Source organism: Castor canadensis, chromosome 4, assembly GCF_047511655.1.
Source record: "Castor canadensis chromosome 4, mCasCan1.hap1v2, whole genome shotgun sequence".
NCBI classification, from domain to species: domain Eukaryota; kingdom Metazoa; phylum Chordata; class Mammalia; order Rodentia; family Castoridae; genus Castor; species Castor canadensis.
This window is the reverse complement of record NC_133389.1, coordinates 18672574-18699596: the sequence shown is the minus strand read 5'-3', so window position 1 is coordinate 18699596 and position 27023 is coordinate 18672574. Positions and strand designations below refer to the sequence as shown.

The following is a 27023-nucleotide window of genomic DNA, read 5'->3' as shown; positions in this document are numbered from 1 at the left end:
GCTATAGGGTGAGTGTCCCTTACATGAAGTGCTTCGGGCCAGATTTAGATTCTGGAATCTAAATGGTTTAGATTCTGGAATATTTGCATGGGCTTTACTGGTTGGACATCTGTGTTAGCTTTTTGTTGCTATGACAAAAATATCTGAGAAACTCAACTTATAAGGAAAAAAGATTTGTTTTGGCTCATGGTTTCTGTCTATGCTTGGCCCTATCAGGTTGAGCCTATGATGAGGCTGAGCATCATGGCAATAGCATGTGGTGGGGCAAAGCTATTCACCACATAGTTACCATTCAACAGAGAGCGAGAGAGCGCGCCAATGTCCCCTTCAAGGGTATGCCTCCTATGGCCTAGTTCCTCCAACTAGACCCTACTTCCTGAAATTTCTACTACCTCCCAGGAATGCTTCCAACACACAAGACTTTGGGGAACATTCAAGATCCAAACTGTAACCATGTGGACCCATTGCAGATTTTGGATTTCCAGATTAGGGATGCTGGGTCTGCATTCAGTGACAGTATACTCCTTTGTACCTGGGCGGCTGAGTATTGTGATGATTAATCTTGGTTTCAACTTAATTGGATTGAGAGTTACCCAGGAGATTAGTAAAGCACACCTCTGGGTGTATCTGTGAGGGTGTTTCCAGCTAGGGGGTGATTAGCTAAGCGGGGGAGACCCACCCTAAATGTGGGTGGCACCATCCGTAGACTGGTGGCCTGCATGGAATAAAAGGGGAAATAGGAGAAAGCCTAGCGTAGGCATTCCTTCTCTCCCCTTCCTGTCCACCATGAGCTAAGTAGCCCCACCACATGCTCTGCCACCAGAATGTTTTGCCCAGAATCCACAAAGCCAAGGACTGTGGAGTAAAATCTCTGAAACTGTGAACTAAAATAGTCTTCTCTTAAGTTGTTTATGTCAGGTATTTTGTCACCCTGATACAGAGTCTGATTAACAAAGAAATGGTTAGGGAGGTTAAGGGTTAAAAAACTTAAGTGACCACTTCAGAGGGCTGGGGTTATTGTGGAGGTCCTGGTTTCAAAACCTCACTACCACCCACTTCCCATCCCCCCACCAGAGTAAAAGAATACATCAACCACTGGCTAATAGCAAGGATTTCGTTTGCAAATGATCATACAGCCTGGGTTTTCTTCTCTCTCTCTCTCTCTCTCTCTCTCTCTCTCTCTCTCTCTCTTTCTCTCTTTCTCTCTCTCTCTGTCTCTCTCTTGAACTCATGATCCTCTTGCCTCAGCACATGTACTGCCCTGGCTTTGGATTTTCCTTTTTAACTTTTTTATTTTGAAGTAATTTTTACTTATATAAAAGTTTGCAAAGAGCCAGGTCTTGTGGCTCACACCTATAATCGTAGCTACTTGAAAGGCTAAGATGAGGAGGGTTGTAGCTTGAGGCTAGCCTCCAAAATAACAAAAATGGCAAAATGGACTGGAGGTGTGGTGCAAGCCCTAGAGCACCTGCTTTGCAAGTGCAAAGCTGTGAGTTCAAACCTCAGCCCCAGTTTAAAAAAAAAATGTTGCAAAAGTACTACAGAGAATTTCCACATAACATTTAGTCAACTTTCCTTAAGTTAATGCCTTGTGTTAATTATAATACATTTGTCAACATTAAATTTGATTGGCACAATATTATCAACTAGACTGCAAGCAACTGGAGATAATATTTAGGCTAAGTACTGTACACTATATTTAGTATTTGCCTAAATGCTGTACACTGTAATCTTACAGTGCACAGTCAAAATTATGTTTTCCATGTGACTTAGGTTAGTTCACTGTGGTCATGTTATTAACTCACAATACGATTATTTAGCTTCTCATTATACTTGTTCTTTCATTTTGGGTCTCCCTTCTCATTCTTAGTTGATTTTAATTCTTTAGGGTTTTTTTTTTTTTTTTTTTTTTTTTGCCATACTGGGGCTTGAACTCAGGGCCTACACCTTGAGCCACTTCACCAGCCTTTTCTCCAGCCTTTTTTGTGATGGGATTTTTCAGCATGGGGTCTCACAAAGTATTTGACCTGACTGGCTTTGAACCATGATCCCCCTGATCCCTGCCTCCTGAGTAGCTAGGATTACAGGCGTGAGCCACCAGCGCCCACCTAAAATTCTTGTTTTGATAGATGTGTTTGAAGTATGTGTGCACCACTGCATTTGTGATATAAACTAGGTCCGTTATTTTCCAGATGTTCCCCAAAGTTTTATAGTGGTTTCCAGAGAGTGATTTGCCAAGAGCAGGGAAGGTCCTGGGAGTTGTGGGATTTGTCTCAGTATTTGGGAACGAGAGCTCTGGAGGCAGCATGACAAGGGAACATAGGTACCCAGTGACCCTCTGTAAGGGGGGTTGTGGCTCTATCCACCAGCAGACAGAGGTGGTAGGAGTGACCTAGAATGGAAGAAGTTGGGGGTGAAGGGGCGGGGGAATGACACACCAAGTTCACTTGATGTACCCGCCTGGGTGGTGCCAACAGTGAAAGGACAGATGACATTTGAAGGAGGAAGCGCCTGGGCAGGGTTCTTGCCTGGGGACTGTTATCTTTAAGTTAAGTGCAAAAAGCAAAGGGGTGGAGTCTGGAAGGGGGAAAGATTGGAAACAGCCTCCATCCCCTGGCAGGATGGAGTTAATTAGGAAGACCAGAAGGGATTTTGGTGCTGAATGACAGTGAGGCCCCGCGGAGGGTAAAGACAGGGATTTGTGCACACAGGCCATGTGAGGCCTGTCTTTCCTTGGAACTTCGCTTGGCTGCTGGACTGGCTCAGCAGCTCCCTCTTGCACAGCTTTCTTTTGGCCCAGGCCTGCTTGGAGGAGGGGAGCGGGCTCCTTGCAAAGGGCCTAAGAGCAAGTAGGCCTAGTCTACTGTGGGGAGGGCTGGGGTTTGCAGGGACCCTTGCCCAGGTAGAGGACTGGGTCACTAGCTGTTCCCATGTGGACATGGCAGGGCCAGGCCACAGCCTCAAGGGAAAAGTGTAGATAACTGCAGGGAAGGACCGGGACTGGGCTTTCGTCTGCATTCCCCAAGGTCCACCCTGATTGATGGCATTAGGAGTTGACTCCTGCTTCTTTTCCAGAAGCAGTTTGTGTGTTCACATCTGTTATATTTCAAATCATGAATATTATTAATATTGTTAACTGAAGGAGAAAACACAGTCTTGGCCAAATATCGATATGTAGATCCATAATTGATACCATCAGGATTAATGAAGCCAGTAAATATCTGTTCTGGTAACAGCAACTGTGTTTGCTGATTTCTTGTTAATGAGCATATAGAGTGAACACCTGTATTCTGTTCCGTTGCCCGCATGTGAGTTTGCAGTGTTCCCTGGAGTGGGCTGTTCAGAAAGTGAAGTTCTGTTCACAACAGGAAGTGCCATCAACCCCCACCAGGGCTACAGGGTGACAGGATTAAGAGGGACTGCCATTTCCTTCTGTGTCAGCTTTCTTTCCTATAGCTGGAAAGTAACCTGCAGACCTGTAAGGTACTCTGACTATTGTGGTGGCTAATGAGAAATGAGAAAATGTGTGTGTGTTTTTGAAGCCTGGGTATCTGCCAGTTTGGGGTCTTTCCTTCCCCTGTCCCTTCCTATAGAGAAGCAGTGAGCCAAGGATCTTTCACCGTAGCTCCAGAGTTGCAGCTAATTAGGGTGTTTTTGGTTTTATCTGTTTATTTATTTATTTTTTAATGCAGCCACTGCTGGTTTAGGAAGAGTGAGGAAGCAGGAGACAGACTTGATAACTAATGGACTTGGCGTTAGAGTGAGAAAATATTTTTTCCTGGTAAGCTATTCGGGTGGAAGTGGAATAGAAGCAAAAGGTTAGCTAGAGAAAGAGAGGAGAGGAAATTTCATTCATTGTTTGAAGAACTCTAATGTGGAGGAAAGGGGAGGCTTTCATGGTGGTGTGGTGGGAGAAACAAGGATGTGAACACAGGCAACTGAGGGAAGCCCATCCCTGTGTGTTCCCTTAAAGATGCACGAAGACTGGGTGTGTGCGATTGATTGTCCTTGAGGAACAAGTTAAATTTGAAGCATTGTGTAATATAAACATATGTTATAAAGACACTTTATAGTTGAAGGGAAGATAAGAAGGGTAAAAACATGCATTCAGTCCATTAAACTGTTGAATTATTTCCATTTAAGCAGACACAATGACCAGATAGTGCTAGCAGATAGTGAGAGGAAGTCCCAAAAGAGAAACCAGACCTTGTATGATCACAGCTGTTTTATGGGAAGTTTTAAGAACACTGTCAAGGTGATCAGTAGGACAATTTGCTTTTCTTTAAAGAGGACAGTTGTGATTTAGAGTTCATTGGTTTTTATTAAGGGGAATGTTAAGTTTCTTCATTTAAGTGGGGGAAATCTGATGTTTTTCATTGGCTAGATTAACCTTTGCATGTTTATTTTGGAACAGAACTGTGACTGGAGTTAGGCCTGTGTTTTTTTGCTTGGGATATTATTGTAGTTAGGGCTCAGTAGATAAGTTATCCTGAGGACTCCCCCCCTCTTCCCCCAGCTTTGCTTTTGGTAGGACTGGAGTTTGAACTCCGGGCTTCACGCTTACAAAGCAGGTGCTCTATTGCTTGAGCCACGCCTCCAGTCCTTTTTGCTCTGGTTATTTTGGAGGTGGGGTCTTATGAACTATTTGCCTGGGCTGGCTTCTAACCACGATCCTCCTGATTTCAGCCTCCCAAGTAGCTAGGATTATAGGCATGAGCCGCTGGCACCTGGCATGACTTGATAACTTTTGTCTTCTACCAACAAAGATGAATTATCTTTCTATAATTTAAAAAGGTTTTGGTAGGAAAGGGAGTGTTTTATTTGTGTCATAGGAGGGAATGAAGTGAACATGTGACAGACTTTGGTTCTTCTGATTGCCTCTTTTGTAAACAGGCCTTTCATTTTCCAGTGTCTTTGGGTGAAACAACATTATATATTAAGCACAAATCCTATTAGTAAATTGCAGCTATTTATACAGGGTTCAATTTAAATTAGTGACCATTGGTGCCCTTGAAGGAAGATATATATTTTATAGGGTACAAATGAAATGAAGACATTGACATTATTGTAAGTAACTCTAATTCTGTTTGAAAATCAAACTGTCAAGGACAAGGGAAGCAAAAATGAGATTGCTCTATATTATCTTTTACAAGAAGACTGAGTTTACCTTTACATTTTTTTGTATTACCAGAGTTTGAACTCAGGGCCTACACCTTGAGCTACTCCACCAGCCCTTTGTTGTGATGGTTTTTTCAAGATAGGATCTTATAAGCTATTTGCTCAGGCTGGCTCTGAACCAAGATCCTCCAGATCTCTGCCTCCTGAGTAGCTAGGATTGTAGGAGTGAGCTCCCGGCCCCCCTCTTTGCAATGATTTTAACAAATGAATATTTTAAAGACAGGAACACTTAGGAATTGGGATAGAAAATTTTCAGATATAATGTTCTCTTTGTATTCAGTATAACTAAGAAATGAGATGGAGTGAAACTTTTTTTTTTTTTCCTTCAACTGGAACATTTGCCCTTGCCTTCCAGAATGTGGGAAGGGAAAGGGTAATCGGACAGTGTGATTATGGGTATGAGAAATATTTCTGCAAACCAAAAAAGAAGTGTGAGGTTAGAGAGAGTGGTATTTATTACATACATTATACAACCAAGAGAGGTCAGTCCACCTGCCATGGCGATCTCAGGTTTCAGATGCTATCATGTGCCTTCCATTGTGCTTGGGCTTTGAAAAATGTTCACTGTGCCTTTTCAGCTTATAGTCGGACTTCCTTCAAGGTTTTCTTTGGCTCTTTTTGAGACAGGATCTTGCCATATAGCCCAGGATGGCATCCAACTCTGGATCCTCTTACTTTACCCTCCTGAGTGCTGGAATTACAGGTATTCATCACTGTACCTGACCTGGCCCATACTTTTTAAATCACTGATAATTCACTTTTGTACCTACAGAATGTCCCACTGTTCACCCTGGGCTCACCTTCTCCCCCAAGAGAAGAGAGTAATCCTTAGGTGGAGTGGAGGAATGGGGACCAGGACAAGGCCCAGTCCTGTGTAGAAAGAGAGTCCTGGAAGTTTCCTCTGTGGGGCTTCCCAGACCTTCTTGCTGTGTGAGCTGGGCAGATAGAAAAGGATATGAGTTGTAGGGGGACAGCACACTCACCCTGACTAAATGACAGAGTCCTGCTGCTGTGGGCATGTGTGTGCATCAGGAATATCCCTATAGGTAGAGCAGGAGAAGAAGGTAATGAGTTGTCTTTTAATCTTGCAAGTATTCATAAGAATGCCTGCCAGCTGCACTGCTGATCTGAGCTGCCAGTCACTCAGGTTTTGTTTCACGTGGCAACCTTTTATCATTTCTTGTGGTTGTATGTCCTGGGCCTACTGCCCAGTAAGTATTTGAATTCTCTCTTGCCATCTTTTTGTTCTTGAACTGACTGTAATCTGGGATGAACAGTGTGAAACTGTATGAAGTCTTTTGCTTGCCAAATAATAGAGGACAAGTGTCACAGAACCTGGATAGAGGGACTTGGGCAGAGCCCAGGTACCACTGTGGACTAATGGGGCCTGGGTCTCAGCTTTGGGTAAGTGGTGGCACTGAGGATCCATCTTTCAGGCCCTTTCAACTTCAGTATGGGAGAAGGAAGTGGTTCATGATTCTGCATCTTGAGTTTTCCAAAAATGATGATCTATGACCTAGAACCACCTCGTTGGCGAAGATAGACCCAAGGGATGCTTTTTTGCTAATACAGCTTTATTTTGGATATGCAATTCACAACAGCAATGTTACGCTTATAAAAGTGGTGACATTCAGTTTGATTGTTTTCGGTTTTTTTTGAGATAGGGTCTTGCTTTGTAGCCCAGGCTGTCCTCAAACTCTTGATTGTCTTGCCTTAGCCTCCTGATATTGGGAGCTAGTTTACCGAGCTCTAGAGTTTAAGTAGGTGGGTTCTTAACGTGGGTATGGTATTTGACAGATGCATTTTTCATTGCCTCCATTTTACAGTTAAATGTTTAATTTCATTTTGAAAAGACAATCAACATCACAAACTTTCCTCCTGGGTATGATTTTTTTTTTAATGGATATTTTCACACTAGTATCACTTTAGAAATGTTTGTTTTTATTTTTGTGTGTCTTTTATGTTGGAGGTAATTTGAATAGTGGAGGGACCTGTCTGGTCCCTCAGGCAGAGAACACTGACCATGGTTTTTCTCCAAGCTAAGCAAACCACTGGGAGAAAAGTACATGAGACTTCTCCAGCTCTGCATATAACTGAAACACATGTGAGTGGAAGCTGATTTATATTTCAGCTCTTACTGAACTGGAGTGCTTATTTCATCCTCAACAGTAAATTTTCCCAGCAGAAGTCTTAAAATTGTTTGGATGCGTCCCCAGAGTGAGTTAATATGCTGAGGGTCTTACCAGTCATTGGTGCATTTTATATGAGTTTTCATGGGGATGTATGTATGTTCTTTTCTTTCTTTTTTTTTTGATTTTTTTTTATTGTTGCATTCACAAAAGTTCTTACAATATATCATAGTTGAATTCACACTCTCCATCATTCTCCTTTATCCTCCCTCCCCCATTCCTAGAGTCATTTCAACAGGTCTCATTTTTCCATTTTCATACACATGTACATAATACTTCCACGATATTCACCCTTCTACACCATTTCCTTATATCTACACAATTACCCTCCTGTTGGTACCTGGCCTCCCCACCCCAGACAGGACCTGTTTTACCTTCCTGTTCTGTTTTAGTTAAAAGTTTTGTTTGTTTAAGGTAGCTCTACGGGGTGTCTCTTTGTGACATTTCCATGTATGTATGTATTATGACTGAATTGGTTCAATGGGGTTGTATAGTCTCCCTGTAGAAATTCTACTTTCATCAGGAATATGTGATCCTTTACAGATTTATATGCCTCAGTAAAATGTGGAAGACAACTTCTCAGGGACCATTAAAGCAGATGTAAAGGAGACATAGCAAATACTGAAGAGCAAAGAGTCCAGGAACATATAACTTATCAATCAGAAGAGTTCAGGAACATACAGCCTACCAATTAGCTAGGCTGACTCTCCTTGTGGAAGTCACCTAAATCAAACTGCAGTCTTTTTCCCTTCCCACTTGGATTGTTGCTCGCTTGAGTCTTCTCTCTTTGCTCCGTTCCCCTTCCCTCCCTTTCCTATTTTTCATTCTCTTTTCTTCCCTCTTTCCTTTGCTTCCTGCCTGCTTGCCTCCACTGCAGAAGGAAAGACCAAGTCCAAAGAGGTTCCATTACTTCAGCACTAATGAGTGACAGAGCTGGGCCCAGGCCTGTTCTTCTGTTACAAATTCAGCTCTGGCCTCTGACTTGTAGCCTGTTAATTGTTTGGCATTTATTGTCCTCATGCAGTGTACAGGCTAGTAGGTAACACAAGACAAATACACACTTACTGGAGGACATGCCAGAAAATAACAGAACCCTGAGATAGAGCATGTGGGGACCCGGGAGGAGGATGGTCTCACCTCCACTGTGACTTATCCTCTGAATGTGTGGTGTGGCCACCTTTAAAGACCCCAGGCACTGCATGTATTTACATGCCCTTCATCTTTGGTAATGGCTGGGACTCTTCACTTTCCTAAACTAAAATTCATTCTTCACTTTTGGAGTGATTCTTTTTTTAACATAAAAGGAAAAATTAAGTTTAAATAAAAATGGATGGAATCATCTCCTTAGGGATTTAAAAAAGTATATCCCAAGAGAACTTAGTAGGGATATCCTGTGGTAGGTTTAGATGCCTGGTTCTTTGATTTGTGGACAAATATTGAAATCTTTAATTTCTTTATTGTAATCTATTTTTTCTAATGTGTCTCAAATAGGATTGGGACTATAGTAGTGATAATTTTGTTAATGGAATTAAATGCTGTCAAGATCAAAATATGTCTGGAAGTTGGACATGGTGAGGCATGCCTATAATTCCAGGTACCTGGGAGGCATAAGTTAGGTGGATCATGGTCCAAGGCTGCCCCAGACTATAATGAGACCCTGTATGAAAAATAATAAAAAAGTGAAAAAGGGCTGGGGCCTAGCTCAAGTGGTAAAATGCTTGCCTAGCAAGTACAAGTCCCTGAGTTTAAACCCCATTACTGCCAAAAAAAAAAAAAAAATTTGGAGAAGTAGCCTTTTATGATAAAAGACAGCTTTTCTAATTGCTACACTAAAAGCTGCTTTTTTAGGGTTACATGGCTTGGATCAAGTTCAGTGTTAGATAGGAACCATGCTGGTGACGGTGTACAGCATTTGGAGAGGTTACTTCTGACGGTCTAATCGTACGGTTCTGCACATACTCTCTGGATGTCAGTTTGACTCCGGTTTCTGTGGCTGTACTACCTACTTTCTTGGTTATCGTCACTATGCTTGTGTAAACTCTCCAGTAAGAATCACCTCATCATTACAAATGTTAATTGCTCATGGAATTCTTTTCTGTTCCTTTCACAGAACATCTGATCAAATTCATGACCATGGGGGATATGAAGACCCCAGACTTTGATGACCTCTTGGCAGCATTTGACATCCCAGATATGGTCGACCCCAAAGCAGCTATTGAGTCTGGACACGATGACCACGAGAGCCACATCAAGCAGAATGCTCACGGGGATGACGACTCTCATACCCCATCATCCTCAGACGTCGGCGTCAGTGTGATTGTGAAGAACGTCCGGAACATCGATTCCTCTGAGGGTGTGGAAAAAGATGGCCACAATCCCACAGGCAATGGCTTGCATAATGGGTTTCTCACGGCGTCCTCTCTGGACAGCTACAGTAAAGATGGAGCAAAGTCCTTGAAAGGAGATGCGCCTACCTCAGAGGTGACGCTAAAAGACTCAGCATTCAGCCAGTTCAGCCCCATCTCTAGTGCTGAAGAGTTTGATGATGATGAGAAGATAGAGGTGGACGACCCCCCTGATAAGGAGGACGTCCGCTCAAGTTTCAGATCAAATGTGTTAACAGGGTCGGTTTCCCAGCAGGACTATGATAAACTAAAGGCACTTGGAGGGGAAAACTCAAGCAAAACTGGAATCTCTACATCAGGCAGTGTAGATAAAAACAAAGTGAAGAGAGAAACAGAAACAAATTCCATAAATCTGAGTGTTTATGAACCTTTTAAAGTCAGAAAAGCAGAGGATAAGTTGAAGGAGAACTCTGAAAAGGTGCTTGAAAACAGGGTCCTTGATGGGAAGCTGAGCTCTGAGAAGAATGACACCAGCCTTGCTGGGGTCACACCATCCAAGTCAAAGTCGTCCTCCAAGCTCTCCTCCTGCATAGCTGCCATTGCAGCCCTGAGTGCTAAAAAGGCAGCTTCAGATTCCTGCAAAGAGCCCGTGGCCAATTCCAGAGAAGCCTCTCCCTTACCAAAGGAAGCAAACGACAGTCCGAGGGCTGCTGACAAGTCTCCTGAGGCCCAGAGCCTCATCGATGGTCCCAAAAAAGCCTCCTTAAAGCCACCAGATAGTCCCAGGAGTGTCTCGAGTGAGAACAGCAGCAAAGGATCCCCATCCTCTCCTGCGGGATCCACACCAGCAATCCCGAAAGTCCGAATCAAGACCATCAAGACATCTTCTGGGGAGATCAAGAGAACCGTGACAAGAGTACTGCCGGAAGTGGATCTTGACTCTGGGAAGAAGCCTTCTGAGCAGGCAGCGTCTGTGATGGCCTCTGTGACATCCCTTCTGTCATCTCCAGCATCTGCTGCTGTCCTCTCCTCTCCTCCCAGGGCACCTCTCCAGTCAGCCATGGTTACTAATGCAGTTTCCCCTGCAGAACTGACTCCCAAACAGGTCACCATCAAGCCTGTGGCCACTGCTTTCCTCCCTGTGTCTGCTGTCAAGACAGCAGGGTCCCAGGTCATCAATTTGAAGCTCGCTAACAACACGACGGTGAAAGCCACAGTCATATCTGCTGCCTCTGTTCAGAGTGCAAGCAGCGCCATAATTAAAGCCGCCAACGCCATCCAGCAGCAAACTGTTGTAGTGCCGGCATCCAGCCTGGCCAATGCCAAACTCGTGCCAAAGACTGTGCACCTTGCCAACCTTAACCTTCTGCCTCAGGGTGCCCAGGCCACTTCTGAACTCCGCCAAGTGCTAACCAAACCTCAGCAACAAATAAAGCAGGCAATAATCAATGCAGCGGCCTCACAACCACCCAAAAAGGTGTCTCGAGTCCAGGTGGTGTCGTCCTTGCAGAGTTCCGTGGTGGAAGCTTTCAACAAGGTGCTGAGCAGTGTCAATCCAGTCCCAGTTTACATCCCAAACCTCAGTCCTCCCGCCAATGCAGGGATCACGTTACCGACGCGTGGGTACAAGTGTTTGGAGTGTGGGGACTCCTTTGCGCTGGAAAAGAGCCTGACCCAGCACTACGACAGGCGTAGTGTGCGCATCGAAGTAACGTGCAACCATTGTACAAAGAACCTCGTTTTTTACAACAAATGCAGCCTCCTTTCCCATGCTCGTGGGCATAAGGAAAAAGGAGTGGTAATGCAATGCTCCCACTTAATTCTAAAGCCAGTCCCAGCAGATCAAATGATAGTTTCTCCGACTAGCAATACTTCCAGTTCATCTTCCACTCTGCAGAGCTCTGTGGGAGCCAGCACACACACTGTAACAAAGATCCAATCTGGCATAACTGGGACGGTCATATCCGCTCCTTCAAGCACACCCATCACCCCAGCTATGCCCCTAGATGAAGACCCCTCCAAACTCTGTAGACACAGTCTTAAATGTTTGGAGTGTAACGAAGTCTTCCAGGATGAGACATCGCTGGCTACACATTTCCAGCAGGCTGCAGATACGAGTGGACAAGTAGAGTATCATTTAAATTTCGGTGTTTCGGTGATGAGTCTGTAGCCATGAGTGCTGGATAAGATGCCTTGATTTTGGGGTGGCAGTATAGTTACGTGGAGGGTATGTGCATGTATTTAAGTAAGCAAGCATGGGAGAAAAGAAAGGATTGCTTTCATAGAAGAGAAGTAATGTTGAAACATAAAGATAATTCTTTTAGTCACATATAAAATGTATACACATTTGGTTGGGTTATAGTTCTTCAGCTTTAGGTAATGTTCAGTCATTGGAATATATGTTGGAAGTGTGTGACTTAGTTATAAAATCAGAGTGTCATCTCATTGTATTAAGTGTTCAAGTCAGTTACAATGTTACAGTTCTTGGGTTATTAGTGCTGGCTTTGGAATTTTAAAAATTATTGTTGTATGAAATGACTTTTTATAAACACATCTTATGGGTGCCCAGTTTTATGGTGTGTCTGCTTAAGATGATGATTCAGAAGCTATTCAGTAATGTTCTTAAGTACACTGAATTTAAAGCTACAAATGGCAAACATATTATATACAAAGCTGTGTTTGCAGCTTTTCATAGTGAAGTGCAGGTGATGTGTTGGTGAAATACATTTCACAATGGGAATCAGTCTTTTATCTCTGTCATTTACTTCTCTCCATGAGGCAACTTTGGGCTAATAGATAACATGTTTGACAAGTATACCTATTATTTGGAAGTAACTAGACGTGCTAAATGAAAGAATTTCCAGCTAAAGAGACCATATGAAATGTTGTTTGAATCAGAAAACGTGTAGTTGAGAGAGGAAGGGGCACTAGTGGGGGCTCACATACATTGCCTCTCAGACTTCTCTTTATGAAGATCCAGTGTTAAAATGATCTCCCCCCACCCCCCACAGTGTTTTAATTAGGTAGTCTGTGCTGTGGTCAGGTCTGGTACTGTCTAGGTGATTAGTCCTCAAAAGCAACTACTGATTTAAGTTATTTGTAGGATTTTGAGTTTGGGGAACAAAAGATAAAGAATACCTCAGGGTTTGTTTGTTTTTTTTTTCCTCTCTGGATTTTAAGTTTAGTGGTAGTGGAAGTGATGGAAGAGTTTTGGCCATATTCTTGCAGGTTTCAGTGTTTATTGTATCATTGGCTCTGACAGCAGATGTTCCAGGAAGAAGACAGCAGTTAGCTCAGGACAGCAGCCATTGTTGTGTGTTCTTGGCATGTGTCCTAGTGACAGTACTTGGGGTCTGTCCATCTGAATACCCCCTAACCTTGTTACCATTTCATCAAAAGGGTAGTATTTTTATTTTTCATCCTAAAAGAATGCAGTAAAAGGGAAAAAAGGAAAAGCCATTTATTCAGTTGTGTTTGTCCCACACCCTGTTGCTGTGCTTGCTGATAGGTAGTGTGGGCAGTGGACTCTCGCCTGGGCCAGGAGTGTTTGCACATTGCCTTTGTAGTGTTTTCCGTTTGGAACTACCCTCAGATATGTCTGTCTTCTCCAGCAACACAAAAACGCATAGTTGGAGAGGTTGGAATTTCCCTTTTTCCTGTATTCCCCCAGCTTTGGTTCTGTGTTAACCTTTTCGGCCAAGGTAGGGTTAAATGGGGAGGTTTCTCTCCCTGAGGGAGGGCAATGAATATCTCTTGTTGTATATGGTTGCTTTGCCATCACTTGTATATTTTGCTGGGACAAATAAAATGTGTGTGTCACCTGTGTCTTCTGGAATCCTAAGTAATGACTTATGCAGGATATACTTTTAACTCTAAGGCCAGGTGTACATTAAGAAAACCTGTACTCCTATTCTCTTTCCTTTCTCCAGTTATGCCTACCAGACATCCACCCAGCTTCTCCAAGATGGTTTATATGCAGGGGGCGTCAGCTGACTATGCAGCCAATCCCCACAGGGCTGGCGACATAGAAATGTTCCATGTTATGCTTCCTCCGGACACTTATTTCCCTGTCTGTCATTGCAGTTGTGGTCCAGACCGCCTGCACCATTTCCTACTTTCTGCAGACTCAGCCTGATGGTTCTCACCTGGACCCAGGCTCTGGCCTGCATGGTGTTGCACCTCCTATTGTAGTGGAAACTCAGGTGGCCTTCACTTGCTGTCACCAGGTGTGGCATTGAGTAATCATGGGTGGTGGTGGGAGCTGGGGCTGAAGAAAGAAAATAGAACATGGTCGCCACTCTGTCTCTTCAGTTTGCCAGTTACATAACCATTGCCTGATTATAAAGAGTTTGAGGGAAAAAAATCCACCTATGGAAACAGTTCCTTTTGTGAGACTGGCATTTTAGAGCGTTACGGTTTCTTACAAAATTTAGAAGTTGAACTGTTGACTTCTAGTATCAGAGACTTTTGAGTCCCTTCTGTTCTCTGTTGTTTGCTGTGTTCCATGGATTTAAAACTTTGACTTTTCCCCTTGACCTCCGTGTTCTTGGTAACTCATTGGTGAACTGAGAAATAGAACTACCCCAGGCTTGTAATAGCCTCACACCCCACCCAGCCTGCCCTTTCTCAAGCAGGACCCTTCCCCACCAACTTCCCTCTGCAATTGGACTCTTGTGTCTGCAGTGTTTGGCTCCTCTGAGACCTTCTGGGGTATGGGTCCTGGTCTGCAAACTTCTCCTAGAGAATCATTCTCAGTAGCTTCCTGAGCTGCCCTTGCTGCCAGCATGAGGTTCTGAAGGTATGAGGAGGTGGCCTGTGGCCCTGGCAGGAGCAGCAGCCCCAACACCTTTCAGAAGTGTTGCCTTTCACCTCAAGTTAACTGGGCCTGGGGAAGAGAGTACCACTTCATTGGCAGCAGGGATCTTTCTTCATTCTTTCCTTTTTATTTTCAGATAATTGTAGGTTCGTGTAGGAAATAACAGAGAGGTCCTGTGTACCATTCCCCCTTTCCCCCAATGGTAACAACTCACAGAGTAGTATCACAGTCAGGGTGTTGACATCAATGCAAACAAGTTAACAACGATTTCACTCCCATTGGAAGAATCCTGCTGCCACCCCACCCACCTCAACCCCTGTTTGCATTTCTATAATTTTGTCATTTTGGGAATGTTATATGAATGAAACTATATAGTACTTAAGTAGTTGAGATTGGCTTTTTTCATTCAGCGTGATTCTCTGGTGCTTCATCCAGATTGAATATAGATGCTCCTCGACCCGTGATGGGGCTGTGTTCCCAATAAACCCATTGAAAATACCATGGAAACTGAGAATGCCTTGGATACGCCTAACCCCCCTCAGACATCCTAGTTTAGCAACACAAAACGCTGCATGCCCATTGTTTCTCCTTGGGATTACCTGGCTCACAGTGAGCTGTGGCTCACTGGCTGCTCCACCAGCTTTGTGAGAGAATAGCAAACAGTATTACTGGCCTGGGAACGGTCAAGATTCAGCATTCTAAGTGTGGGTCTACTGAATATGTATCACTTTTGCACATTGAAAAATTCTGAGTCAAACCATGGCGAGTTGGGGACCCTTTTGCCATGCTTGTTACTTTTTGTTCCTGAGTGGTACTCCAGCATGTGGTCGTACCACAGTTTCTCTAAGCCACCCTTGTTGAAGGACTTTGGCATCATTTACTGTTTGGGGCTATTGTGAATAAAGCACCCACGAACTTTATGTAGGGGTTTTGGGTGAATGTAGGTTTTCATTTCTCTGGGACAGGTACCCAAGAGCATAATTGCTGGTTTGTATGATAGTTGCATGTTTAGATTCTTAAGATGCTGTTTTCTAGCATGACAGTTCTCGTGAACACTGTTTGAGCCATCCATTTTCTCAGCAGTCTCGCCAGCATTTGATGGTGCTAGAATTTTTAATTTTAGTCTGATAGGTGTGTAGTGTTACTTCATTGTGGTTTTAATTTGTTTTCCTGTGGGCCAGTGATATTGATCTTTTTATAGGTTTATTTGCTGTCTGTATATCCTTTTGGAGAAATATCTTTTGCTGGTTTTCTCATTACATTGTTTAGTTTTTTTTTAACTACTGAAGTTTATGAATTCTTGATAAAGTCTAGATACCAGTCCTTTGTTGGATATGTGGTTTCAAGTCTTTTTCTCCCAGTTTGTAACTTGTCTTTTCAGCCTCTTAATAAGTTTTTAACTTTGAGGAGACTTTGTTAATTCTCTCCTTTATGCCTAGGCTTTTGGTGTCTAGAATTCTTTGCTAGTCCGAGAGTCTGAAGATTTTTCTCTTTCTGTTTTTTTTTTTTCCTAGAAGGTTTTTATTTTTGTGTATTACATTTAAGTCTGTGATCCATGTTGAGTTAATTTTTGAATAAGATTTGAGACTTGGGTTGAGTTTGTTTTTTTGGCTGATGCATGTCTACTTCCTCCGCTGCCCTTTGTTGAAGAGTCTCCTGCAGTGAATTGCTTGTGCACCTTTGTCCAATGTCTGTTGGGCATGTTTGTGTGGGGCTGTTACTGGCTTCTGTATTCCGTTCCATTGATCTGTGTGTCTGTCCCTTTACCAATATCCAATCTTGAGTAGCATAACTATACAGAATCTTCAAAACTAATAGACTTTATTCTTTCTCATAACCATTTTAGCTATTCTAGTTATGCCTATTTATAAGTTTTAGAACAATCTTTTCTACGTATACAAAAAATCTGGTTGGATTTTGACAGGAATTGTGTTGAGCTTACATAACAAGTTGGGGGAGAATTGACATCTTTGCTAAGTTGATCTTTTTAGTCCATGAACACAAACTGATCACTTTGCAGCTTTCATCGTATAAGTCCTGTTTATGTTTTGTTACATTTCCGTTTCTTTGTTATTGATGGATTGCAACACTGGGGATCAGATGGGGCGTCTTGCGCAGCAGGCAGCCCTTTTCCACTGAGCCACAGCCTGGCCCGGACTTCTTTTTTTAAGCAGTTGTGAATGCTGTTGTGTTTTTGGTGTATTTCTGTATATTGATTTTATATTAATATGTAGAACTACAATTAAATTTTGTGTACTTATTCTGTGACTATTAAGCTTATTTATCGGTTTCAAAGTTTTTAGGGAATAAGTTGTATAGGTTTTTATTTATTTTTTAAATTCTTTTTTATTTTATCATTTTTACATTTACTTATGTATGTATATGTTGTTTGGACCACCAACCCCCGCTCGCCACCCGCTTTGGTTTTTAAAATCTTGCCACAGCTGTGTATCCCTGGAATGAATCCGCTTGGTCAGGCTGCATAATACTTTGTGAAGTAATTTTGTATCTGTATTCATGTAGCTTTTTTTCCTGTATTTTTCTGGCTTTGGATAGTTTAATACTAGCTTCATACAATGAATTGAGAAGTGTCCCCTTCTTCCACTATGTTTTGGACAAGTGTATATAATTAGTGTTTCTTTAAGTGTTTGGTAGAATTCTCCCCTGAAATCACATGGCCTAGAGATTTCTTTTGGGGCTTTCTTTATACCTGCCTGGCTAGTGGAGCCCTCATTATCCTGTTCCTCTTTCCTGCCTTTTGCACTCCATCTGGGCGAGGGTGTTGAAACACCTCATTACATCTCAGGATGGTGGGAGTCTGGCAAGGGTTGGTGGGATCCAGTGTTTCCTGTGGGGTTTGACTGGAGCAGAGCAGTAATTGCCTGCTCTGTCTGTTTCTTGCTCCTTTCTGTTGCTCCTTTGGCAACAGAGAACAGGCTTTTGTTGGGATTTTTGTCTCAGCCTGTTGGCGTTTGTGTATTGCCAGCTTCTTCAGCTCCAACCTGGATATGTGAGGTGAAAAGAAATGTGGGAAGTTACCCTGCCTGTCCTTCCTCTGTCCCCAGGCTCTGGCCTGTCTGCTGCCTTATTTCTCTTCTGTAGGTGTTTATGCCCCAAGTTTCTAGTCCTCTGTGGGAAGGATTGGGAAAAGCACTTTTATTCCCTTTTCCTGGAAGTGGAAGTTGCACCCACCTTTTCCTTCTTCTTCCTTCTCCCTTTTGCTTTTGAGACAGCCCTTTTTGCTTTTGAGACAGCCTCAGGCGACTTCCACCTTTGAGTACAGGAATTACAGGAGTGTAGCACCACTTTTCTAAGGTTCTGCAAGACTTTCACATGGCCTTTCCTGTGGATTTTTGGAATTAGGCTTCCTGTTCCATGAGACTTTTTGAGATTTCTCTGTGAATCGTAGTGTCAACATCTTCCTCCTCAGCCCTATTTTTTTTTTTCAAAGCCGTTAGGAAAGGAGAATTGCCCCACTTCCTCCCTTTCCTTGGTTTAGCACCATTCCATCTTCCTTCTTTTTTTGCTTCCCCCACCCAGGGGGGCACGGATCTCGGATGGAATCTGGCCTTTCGCTTTGCCACTGGGCCACCACACAGCTTGCATTTCCCTTCTTTTCTGCCCTCTCCTCCACTGTCTTCTGTCTCTTTGTACGCTCAGAGCAGATCCTCCATCTCCCTTGCTTCTAGGAACCTAACGAGGCCTGACTCTTCCCATGGCATGGTCAGAGCTGTGCTGACCACAGCACTTCTGCATCAGCACTAAGTCTTCCCAGGCTGCGGCAGATCCCAGCCCAAAGAGGCTTTGGTGGCATTTGCTGAGTTATGTGTCCTGTGGATGATCTGTCTGAAAGGGAACTGTAGCCCTGAAGCATCAACACCCCTTTGTTAGGGGCTGACCCTGCCCTTAGCCACACCCTGGTGCAGCTCCACACTCTCCACATCCTGGGGACTTTTATCACCTTGGCAGATGACTAGGCCTGTGCATCCACCCCCCAGATGAGGGGCAGCTGAGGGACAGGGTTGTGTCCCTTCCAAGCACTGCATTGAAAGTGGAGCTCGTGGGCAGCTTTGGGGCACCTTGAAGAAGGCAGTGGGCAGAGAGGGCAGGGAAGCACTTGTCCTCTCCATGAAGTATTTAAGAGGGGATGACTGGTTTTAATAATTGACACTGAAATGTATTGAAATGTCATTGTTTCACCTCTTTGTAAAATCATGCTGAAATGCCAAGTGCAGACTGGCAGTGCATGCTGTGACCTGATTGCTAAAATGTGTTGTTGTTGTCATTTCTGTAGAATCTGTGTCAGCCATAAAATGAGAGAAGGTAATAGGTTCTTTCAGAACTGGACCTGGACTCCAGGCAAGGTTTCTTCACTGTTGGCTCATTATCTTTTCACTTCATCATGCTGACTCCCTAGGCCATCAAAGCATGCAGTTTTACAGGGACCACAGGGATGGGAAGGATGGACCCTTGGAGTTGTCTCCATATTGGCTATAAGAGTGCACTTAGTTCAGGTGTTGATGGTGCACACCTGTCATCCCAGCTACTGTGCAGGAAGGTTGTGGTCTGAGGCTGGCTTAGGCAAAAGCACAAGACCCTTATCCAGAGAAACAAACAAAACAAGCAAATAAACAACCCTCCCCCCCAAAAAAAACCCAAAAACTATTAAAACAAAAAGAGCTGGGAGCGGTGTTCAAGTGATAGAGTGCTTGCCTAGAATGCCTGAGATCCCTTTCAAACAAAAAAGAGCAGATAAAGGAGACCTATCTGACATGTCCTCCCTTCATTTTTAAGGATTATCAATTCATTTTAGTTTCTTTAACATAGCATATGAAATATTTAAAATTCTTTTGAGCAGCTCCTGCCAGTTCTCAGTTGTAGATATGCTCAGTTCATACAGTTCCCTCTGGAAATAGTGGAGCCCCCTTCATCTCCCCCAAACACCATTGTCAGCTGAAGACTCGTAACTCTGTTGGGTTTCGGCCCTGCTCTCCACAGTGCTAAATTTTTATTTTGTCCCGACTAGTTCCATCTCAGTTATATTGTTACCAACTCTGAGTATACCTCCATACTCCAGCGATAATCATCTAAGTAGATGTACCTGCCGACCATACAGCCTTCTCTAAATTCAACTCTTACGTCAACTCTTGTTAGAAATTTTGATTGTGCAAATGACTTGAGAACAAAACTACCACAGCCAGCTCTGGGGGCAGGGGGTGTGTGTAGCCAGTTCTCTTACACTGCTTGCTTTGTGGTGTTCCCATGTAAGTGAGGTCTGAGCTGAAATGTTTTCTTTGTGTTCTTACTGTGTTCTTACTGTGTTCAACTGTGAAGTTGGATGAAGGTGGATGAAAGTGAAAGCCAGGAAACAAACTGACATGTTTTCTTACTACTTTTTTTTTTTCTTTTTTTTTTTTTGTGGTACTGGGGTTTAGGCTCAGGGCCTCATGCTTGCTAGGCAGGTGTTCTACCACTTGAGCCACTCTGGCAGCCTCTTATTACTTCCTTTTTTGGTCTTTGCACTGTAGACCGAGTGTATGGAACTGTTAATGAGGTGGCAGTAATTTATTTAGCTTCTTGTTGAGTTTTGAGTTTTGACCTCTGGATCCAGCATTTCCATTCGTTGCAGGCTTTGGTCTAGCTGAATTTAAGCGTAAATCCATGATCTGTTTACTCACATCTCTCTAGCCTGTTTCATCCTTCTCCCCCATATTTTTTTCAGGCCATTTGTCTCCCTACAGTATAAAATGAAACACAAGAGTAGTTTTCCTTCTTAGTCAGATAACTCTTGCTGCACGTTCTCTGACTCCTTAACTTGGTCCTGTCCTGTCCCCATAGTCTGTGCTGTGAGCCAGTGATGGATGTCAGTGCCAGGCTGGGCTCACGAAGAGGAATTGTAGAGCATGGAGTGTGTACTTGTCAGCTTTATTTTCCAATAGCTTTCTAGTACTACCTGATTGTGTTGAAAAGTAATACTGACTTCAGAAATTAACTGCTCCCTGAGCGATGAAGCTAACCCAGAGTAGAAATTAGCTCTTTATTACCTAAGTATTGAGAACACTTCCATTTTCTGATGACCTAAGTAAACTGTCTGTAGACATTTTACTTGTCCAGAGAAGACCATGGAGTGTAGTTTATCACTTTCTCTTCTGTTCAGAAAGTGGGCCATCCAGAAACTTTTTTTTTTTTTTTTTTTGCAGTTCTGGGCTTTGAACTCAGGGCCTACATCTTGAGCCACTCCACCAGTACCTTTTTGAAGGGTATTTTTGAGATAGGGTCTCAGAACTGTTTGTCTGGGCTGGCTTAGAACCGTGATCCTCCTGATCTCTGCCTCCTGAGTAGCTAGGATTACAGGTGTGAGCTGCTGGAATCCATCAACTGCTTCCTTCTTTAATCAATACGCTTTAGCTTGTGCCACAGAGAGTTAAGGTTTTTACATATTTATTTGATTTTTTTTTAAATGAAGCAAAAGTCAGATTTTTTAGACCACAAAGAAATCTTTGTCCTCTGCCCCCAGGCTCAAATGCATCCCCTAAATTCAGAGAATATGCATCTGTGTCATGAGTTCAAAGCATCCCAGAAAAGCTAGTGAGAATGCATCACCACTGCTCGGGGCATGGGATGACTGCTTTCTGTAACAGGAACAGTGACGTAACTTGAGGGAGCACAGTTAAGTCATCAATGCCATATGAGTTTGTAATTATTGGCACTGTGCATACAGCAAGGAGGAGAATGTCTTCAACCAAAGAGCACGCTTTTTCTCAAAACGGAATGGAGGCCAGGTGTGGAAGCAGGTAAACCAGGAGAGAAGCACGGGAGTAGGTGTGTTGTGCATACAAGAACACATGTACATCTGTAGAAACTGAAGGTAAGGTCACATCCAGCATGATGCTGCAGTAGCCACCGCTGGTGTCAGTGACTGCATAACGCAGAAGTGTTTGGATTCGAGCTACAGTCCTGACTGGTCTTGCTTTCTCCTTATACTTTCGTGTCCACTGTGGCTGAGGAGCCTCAGCTGGTGGAAATGCATGGATGCCTGTCCTGTGGTCAGGGAGAAGGGAGGCATCATGACGACGATTGCCGTGATGGACTCCAGCGCTCCGTTGTGCATCTTCGGTGTGTTACGAAGGATAAGCACTTGTCATTGTATCTTCGTGAATGATAACATGAAAAGTTGTTTTAGCCTGGAGGGAGCACTTACATTTTATTCTCCTTTTGCTTTTTATTTTGTACAATTATAAAAGTAATATAATCACATTACTTTAGACAACAGAACAGCCTGGGGGGAGGGCAATGAATTTTTATTCCTCACATAACCTGGTCATTCTTTGCATTTATGTGTATTTGCTAATAGTTTTTCATCTCTGTGTATGTTGTTCATTCCTTGTAACACTGCACTCCACTCCTCCCACGGCCTCTCCATTAGAGGCCTTGGAATTGGTAGAGCCTGGTTCAGATCCCAACTCTTGCACTGGAGAGCTGTGACACCTTGGGCAAGTTTCTTAACTTTGCTCAGCCTCATTTCCTTGTCTGTAAAATGGAGGTATTACCTGTTTCATAGATTATTAGGAGAAATAAGTGAGATTATGAATTTAAACTTATTTATGTATTTAAAGTACCCGATTCACTACTTGGCTTATGGTGAAATGGGGCCAATCCATATTTATATTTTTTATATATGCATTCACACTACAAATATATATGTGTATATATGCATATTATGTGCATGTATATGTGTAGAGAGATAGCATTTTCTGACTTCTTTTAGTATTACAAGTATGAATATTTTTCAAAGTAAGTGAAAGACCTAAGAGCCTGTGGGAATCCAGACATCGTAATTCACTGCTGCCCGGGATTAATGACCGTGGGAAGGTAGATAGAAGACTCCAGTTCAAAGAGAAAAGATGGCTGGTAATAATGTAGACAGTAATGGGATCTTGTAATTAATGACTCTTGATTGGTTTTCCTTGTTGTAACTTGTTTTAATCTTTGAAATATGTGATATTAGAAAAGGAATGCTATTTTTTAATGATACTAACCTCATCAAAGCTGCCTGTAATGCTCTTATTTTGTGATTATAATAAACATTTTATGGGATAAAATTTGTATTTTAGTCCTTTCAGGAGAAAACCAAGAAAGAATTTTCAAGTGAGTGTCCTATTTTTCTTAGTCACTCCAAAGTTTAAACCTTAATTTTTGGGCTTGATTCAAAATAAATATTAAGAAGCAAAAGTCTTTTTAACATTTGTAACTCTGGTCAATATAAAAGCATGTTTTTAATCTTTGCAAAAATCTATGTTTTGAGGCTTTCTTTAACTTCAATACAAATTGTGTATTTTGGGAAGATAGAAAGCACTTGTTTTTGCATGATTATAAGTATTATATCATTTATGCTCTGCTAGGTTTATTTTTGGGGTGGAAGAAATAAGTCAGTTCATATTTACTTTGAATATTTTTGGGTTTGTGTTTTAAAAATACACTATGTTTACTGCTTACATCTAAGGGGATAATAAATTAGGGTTTTTTGGGTTTTTCTGGGTAGTTACTGATACAAGCCATTTCCAAAGAGGATTTCACTCTTCATTTTATTTTATATGGAATCGGATTTTAAGCTCTGTAAAATTTCAGTTTATGCCTAAATTTATGTATGTGAGTTTCGGTTTATTGGTATTAATTATAAATCATGTTATGGCCAGTTCATCCATTTAAAGGCCAATTTAATTGGGAAGAGAACACTAACTGCTGTGGCCCTTCAAATAACTGAAGTGATTGGGGGAGAAAGAAAGAAACTGGGTTAGCCTGTGGTTTTTATTATGGAGGAAGGTTTATGAATTGTGGAACTGTGACTACTGTCAAGACACACATGCCCATAAACTTGTTACTGCACAGTAAAGTCGATTCACTAACATAATCAGTAAGAATGCATCTTCTGACACTTCTTTGCACTAAACAAAATGGAACCATTTAAAGCTGGCATTCTCTTTTGCTCATACACTGGGATGAGCCCGATTACATAGCAGCCATCATTTTGATTTTCCAGGGTAAAGAATTTTCCATTGTACATGTAATTTTCAAGTTTGCTTTTCCCCTTGGGCTTAGAATCAATTATACTAGTGTTTGAAATGAGAACCGCATAATTACTGTGAGGTTTAACTAAGGTTCTTTGCATACTAGAGAATACGTAGCAGGACCAACCCTGTTTCCCCCTTTGGTTTATTTAGAAGACTTGCACTATCTGCCAGATGCTGCTTCCTAACCAGTGCAGTTATGCTTCACACCAGAGAATCCATCAGCACAAATCTCCCTACACCTGCCCCGAGTGTGGGGCCATCTGCAGGTCGGTGCACTTCCAGACCCACGTCACCAAGAACTGTCTGCACTACACACGGAGAGTTGGTTTTCGGTTAGTATATCGCTCACTTCTGTGCAAGTACAGCTTATTTGCTAATACTACACGGCCATCGGAGTGGTCTGTGCACATGGTTCACAGGGTCAAATGCGATTAACAGTCCCTGTGAGCCTAACTTGTTTGTAGTACAGTTGATGTGTTTGAATCCTTTAATGCAGTCTTGGCCTTGCTGGTCCACACAGAGCTGAGGGTAAGAGGCCATCCTTGTAGGTGATTGTGCATGTGTGATAGGCTTTGATTGACTGACAGCCTTTTTTTTCTGTACTTTTTTAGCACCCTTTTGTTGTCACACTCCCTGCATTTTATCCCCTGCAAGAATAGCAGGCATTTCTGCACCTCTTAATACTTTCCCTCTGCTAATGAAAACAGAAATGGTGAGACTTGAAGGTCAAGTGTATATCTTTTTCTAATACTGCTCTTTTTTAGGGGGGGGAGTTTGGTGCTGGGGTTTGAACTCAGGGTCTCATGCTTGCCAGGCAGATGCTCAAGCCACTCCCCAGCCCTTTTTTTTTCTTTTTTGCCTAGTACTCAGACAGGGTCTTGAATTTTTGCCGAGGGCTGGGTTTGGACCCCAGTTCTCCCAATGTGGCTGGATTATAGGAACATACCACCACTCCTGGCTTATTTGTTGAGATAGACCACTCCTGGCTTATTTGTTGAGATAGAGCTTTGTTAACTTTTTGCTTGAGTTGGCCACAAACTGCAATTCTCCTGATCTCCATCACCTCATCTCCACCTTCCAAGTAGCTGGGATTACAGGTTTAAGCCACCATGCCCAGCTAGCATCGCTCCTTGTGGAAGTTTTCCAACCCAAATAAACTTCCCATCATCTTCCTTTACCTGAGCCCAGGTTTCTCCCTCGTTTCTTCTGAGCATCTTAACTATGGCTCCTTCACTGCCCTTGAAGATTCCCAGATGTATTTTACAATATCTGGCAAATTTAATGTTCGTGTAGTGTTGTGATGATGTACTTGAACTCTGTTTTCCACTTTATGACCTTCTGAAATGCATTTCTGTGCCAATTATATTTTGACCTGATGAAAATCTCTAAGAGAACATGTCATCAATAACATAGTGTCTTTTGTTAATAGAGACATTCTGTGCTGTTTGTTTTTCTTAACATCATTTGGTTACCTAGTAGCTATAATGTTAGGCTGTTAATATGCAGTATCTTTTTTTAGTTGTAACTCAGTTATGTTCTATAAAAATGAAGTCTAGTTGGTGTGAATTGAAGATTTTACTTCACTTCAAGGTAGGCTATGGGACCATTGAGTCCTGGGTAACTACCCATTTTTCTAGCACTAAAATAAGAGACTGATTTCCATTTTACCTCTTGCCTCCAGACTTGGAGTGGACACATGTTTCATGGATTGTGATCTAGCCTGGAAACTTTTGGATTAGAAATCAAGAAACCAGAGTTTTTGTGCTTGTTTGCTTAGAACTACTTGTGTGGAAATTCTTGTGTTCTCTCTGTGCTGTGTGCAGTTCTCTCCAGCTCCACTGGGATGTTCTGGACTTAAACAGGGTAACAGGTACCCCAGGTCCACAAAGTCCATGCAGAATCACACTTTGGTACTTGTCATTGCATGCTTGGAAATTCTTACCTAGTAAGTTCTAATAAAATAATGGGAAGCTTCCCTGCAACATTTCGTAAGTGCCGTTCTTTTCACACATCCTAAGCTGTCCTCCAGCATATACTTATTCTTCTCATAGGATGAGAACAAACCCAGGTCGGAATGAACAAAGGAAGCAGGACTTCTGCCATTTCAGTGATTCCTGTTATCTTTCCTAAATGAAGACAGGAGCTCCATGTGCAGGCTGCAGCCGTCACCTCACTTGGAAAACCCATTTGGGCTTTTCTTTTCTTTTGTCCCATCCACTGAGTTCCTCAAATTGGATGCTTTGATTGTAGATTTCAAATTTTTACTCAAAAAGATTTGTGTTAAGCGTAGGTTTTCCCCTCCTGGACTTCAGCCTGTACAAACTGTACAAATAATATGTTTGTTACAAAACTTAATTTGTGTTTACTTCTTCTTTAGAAAAGAGATAAAAATTTTTTAACCTTAATGTTTTTTTCCATCCAACTTATTAAATAATGGTCCAGTCTGTTGGACTAGGTCTTAGTAGCTTTTATCCTGTGTTTGACTCTCCCTTTTGGCTTCATAGTTAATCATTTTCCATTTTTTTCTTCTGTAGCCAGAGAAGTCTCACATGGGCCATACACCTTCTTTTGTCTCCTTGATGCTGGTGCCTTGCTGTTTCTCTTCTTGCTCAAAATGCATCTCCCAAATCCTGAGGGGTCACCCTGGCTCCTGGTTAACTTGGTAAAAGTCAAATATTGATAAAAATCAGCATTTTTCTGAATTTTCCTGCCTCCTGTTACATTTAAAAAGGTGGTTATTATACAACTGCATAATATAAACTTTTTAAATTAAAAAATAAACTTGATTGGTACCTAGAACACAAAGGACTTTGAGTATATTAGATCTTTCTCAAGACACTGGATTTTTAGTAGCATTAGGATGCTATATGAACCCTTCACGTTCTGCCTCTTGTGTGCCCACCTCACAAAGGCCTGTTGGCCTCTGTTGCCCAAACCTCTTTTGTCACCTATTAGCAGATCCTTACAACTTTGTCCTTAAGACTTTTAAGTATTCTGCTTTCTCTTTTTGCCTTGAGGAGAGATGTATCTTGGCCTCAATGGTGCTCTTTGGACTAGTCGTTGTCACTTCCTCCTGCCTCAAAAAATGTCACCTGTAGTTTAGGTACTCTTTCTTTGTACTTTGTGTAGGTTAAACCCTACTCTCCAAGTGACTTCAGGGAATTACTGCTTTTCTCTTTGTTCCTTTTTGTCCTTCCTTGGTCTTTGACCCTTTGAACACCACCTTCCTATCCTTGATGGGAAGATCTTTGTGGTTCATGGCATGCTGGCTCCTTGGGTTGCACTAGTAACTCATCTACTCCTGTTTGGCATAGTCTCTCTTTTTCCCTTGAGTCATAGGCTTCTAGGGTGGGGAAGGACTAAAAATGACCTACCCTAGCTCTTCTCCTTTACAGATGAGTAACTGGCTCAGAGAAGAACATTA

General features: G+C 42.5%; 1 protein-coding gene across 27 annotated transcripts in view; it reads left to right on the top strand.

The window, feature by feature from the left end:
* Positions 1–27023, top strand: part of Znf532 (zinc finger protein 532) — a 111250-nt gene that overhangs the window by 40442 nt on the left and 43785 nt on the right. For 24 of the 27 annotated variants that reach the window (XM_074069725.1, XM_074069715.1, XM_074069721.1 and 21 more), the window contains 2 exons: positions 9478–11837; positions 23750–23931. In XM_074069725.1, the coding sequence (XP_073925826.1) occupies positions 9495–11837; positions 23750–23931 (2525 nt within the window). In that variant the 5' untranslated portion in view covers positions 9478–9494. Of the gene's footprint in view, positions 1–7190; positions 7283–9477; positions 11838–23749; positions 23932–27023 lie in introns of those variants that run through there. The other 3 variants (XM_074069728.1, XM_074069727.1, XM_074069726.1) reach the window with 2 other exon arrangements.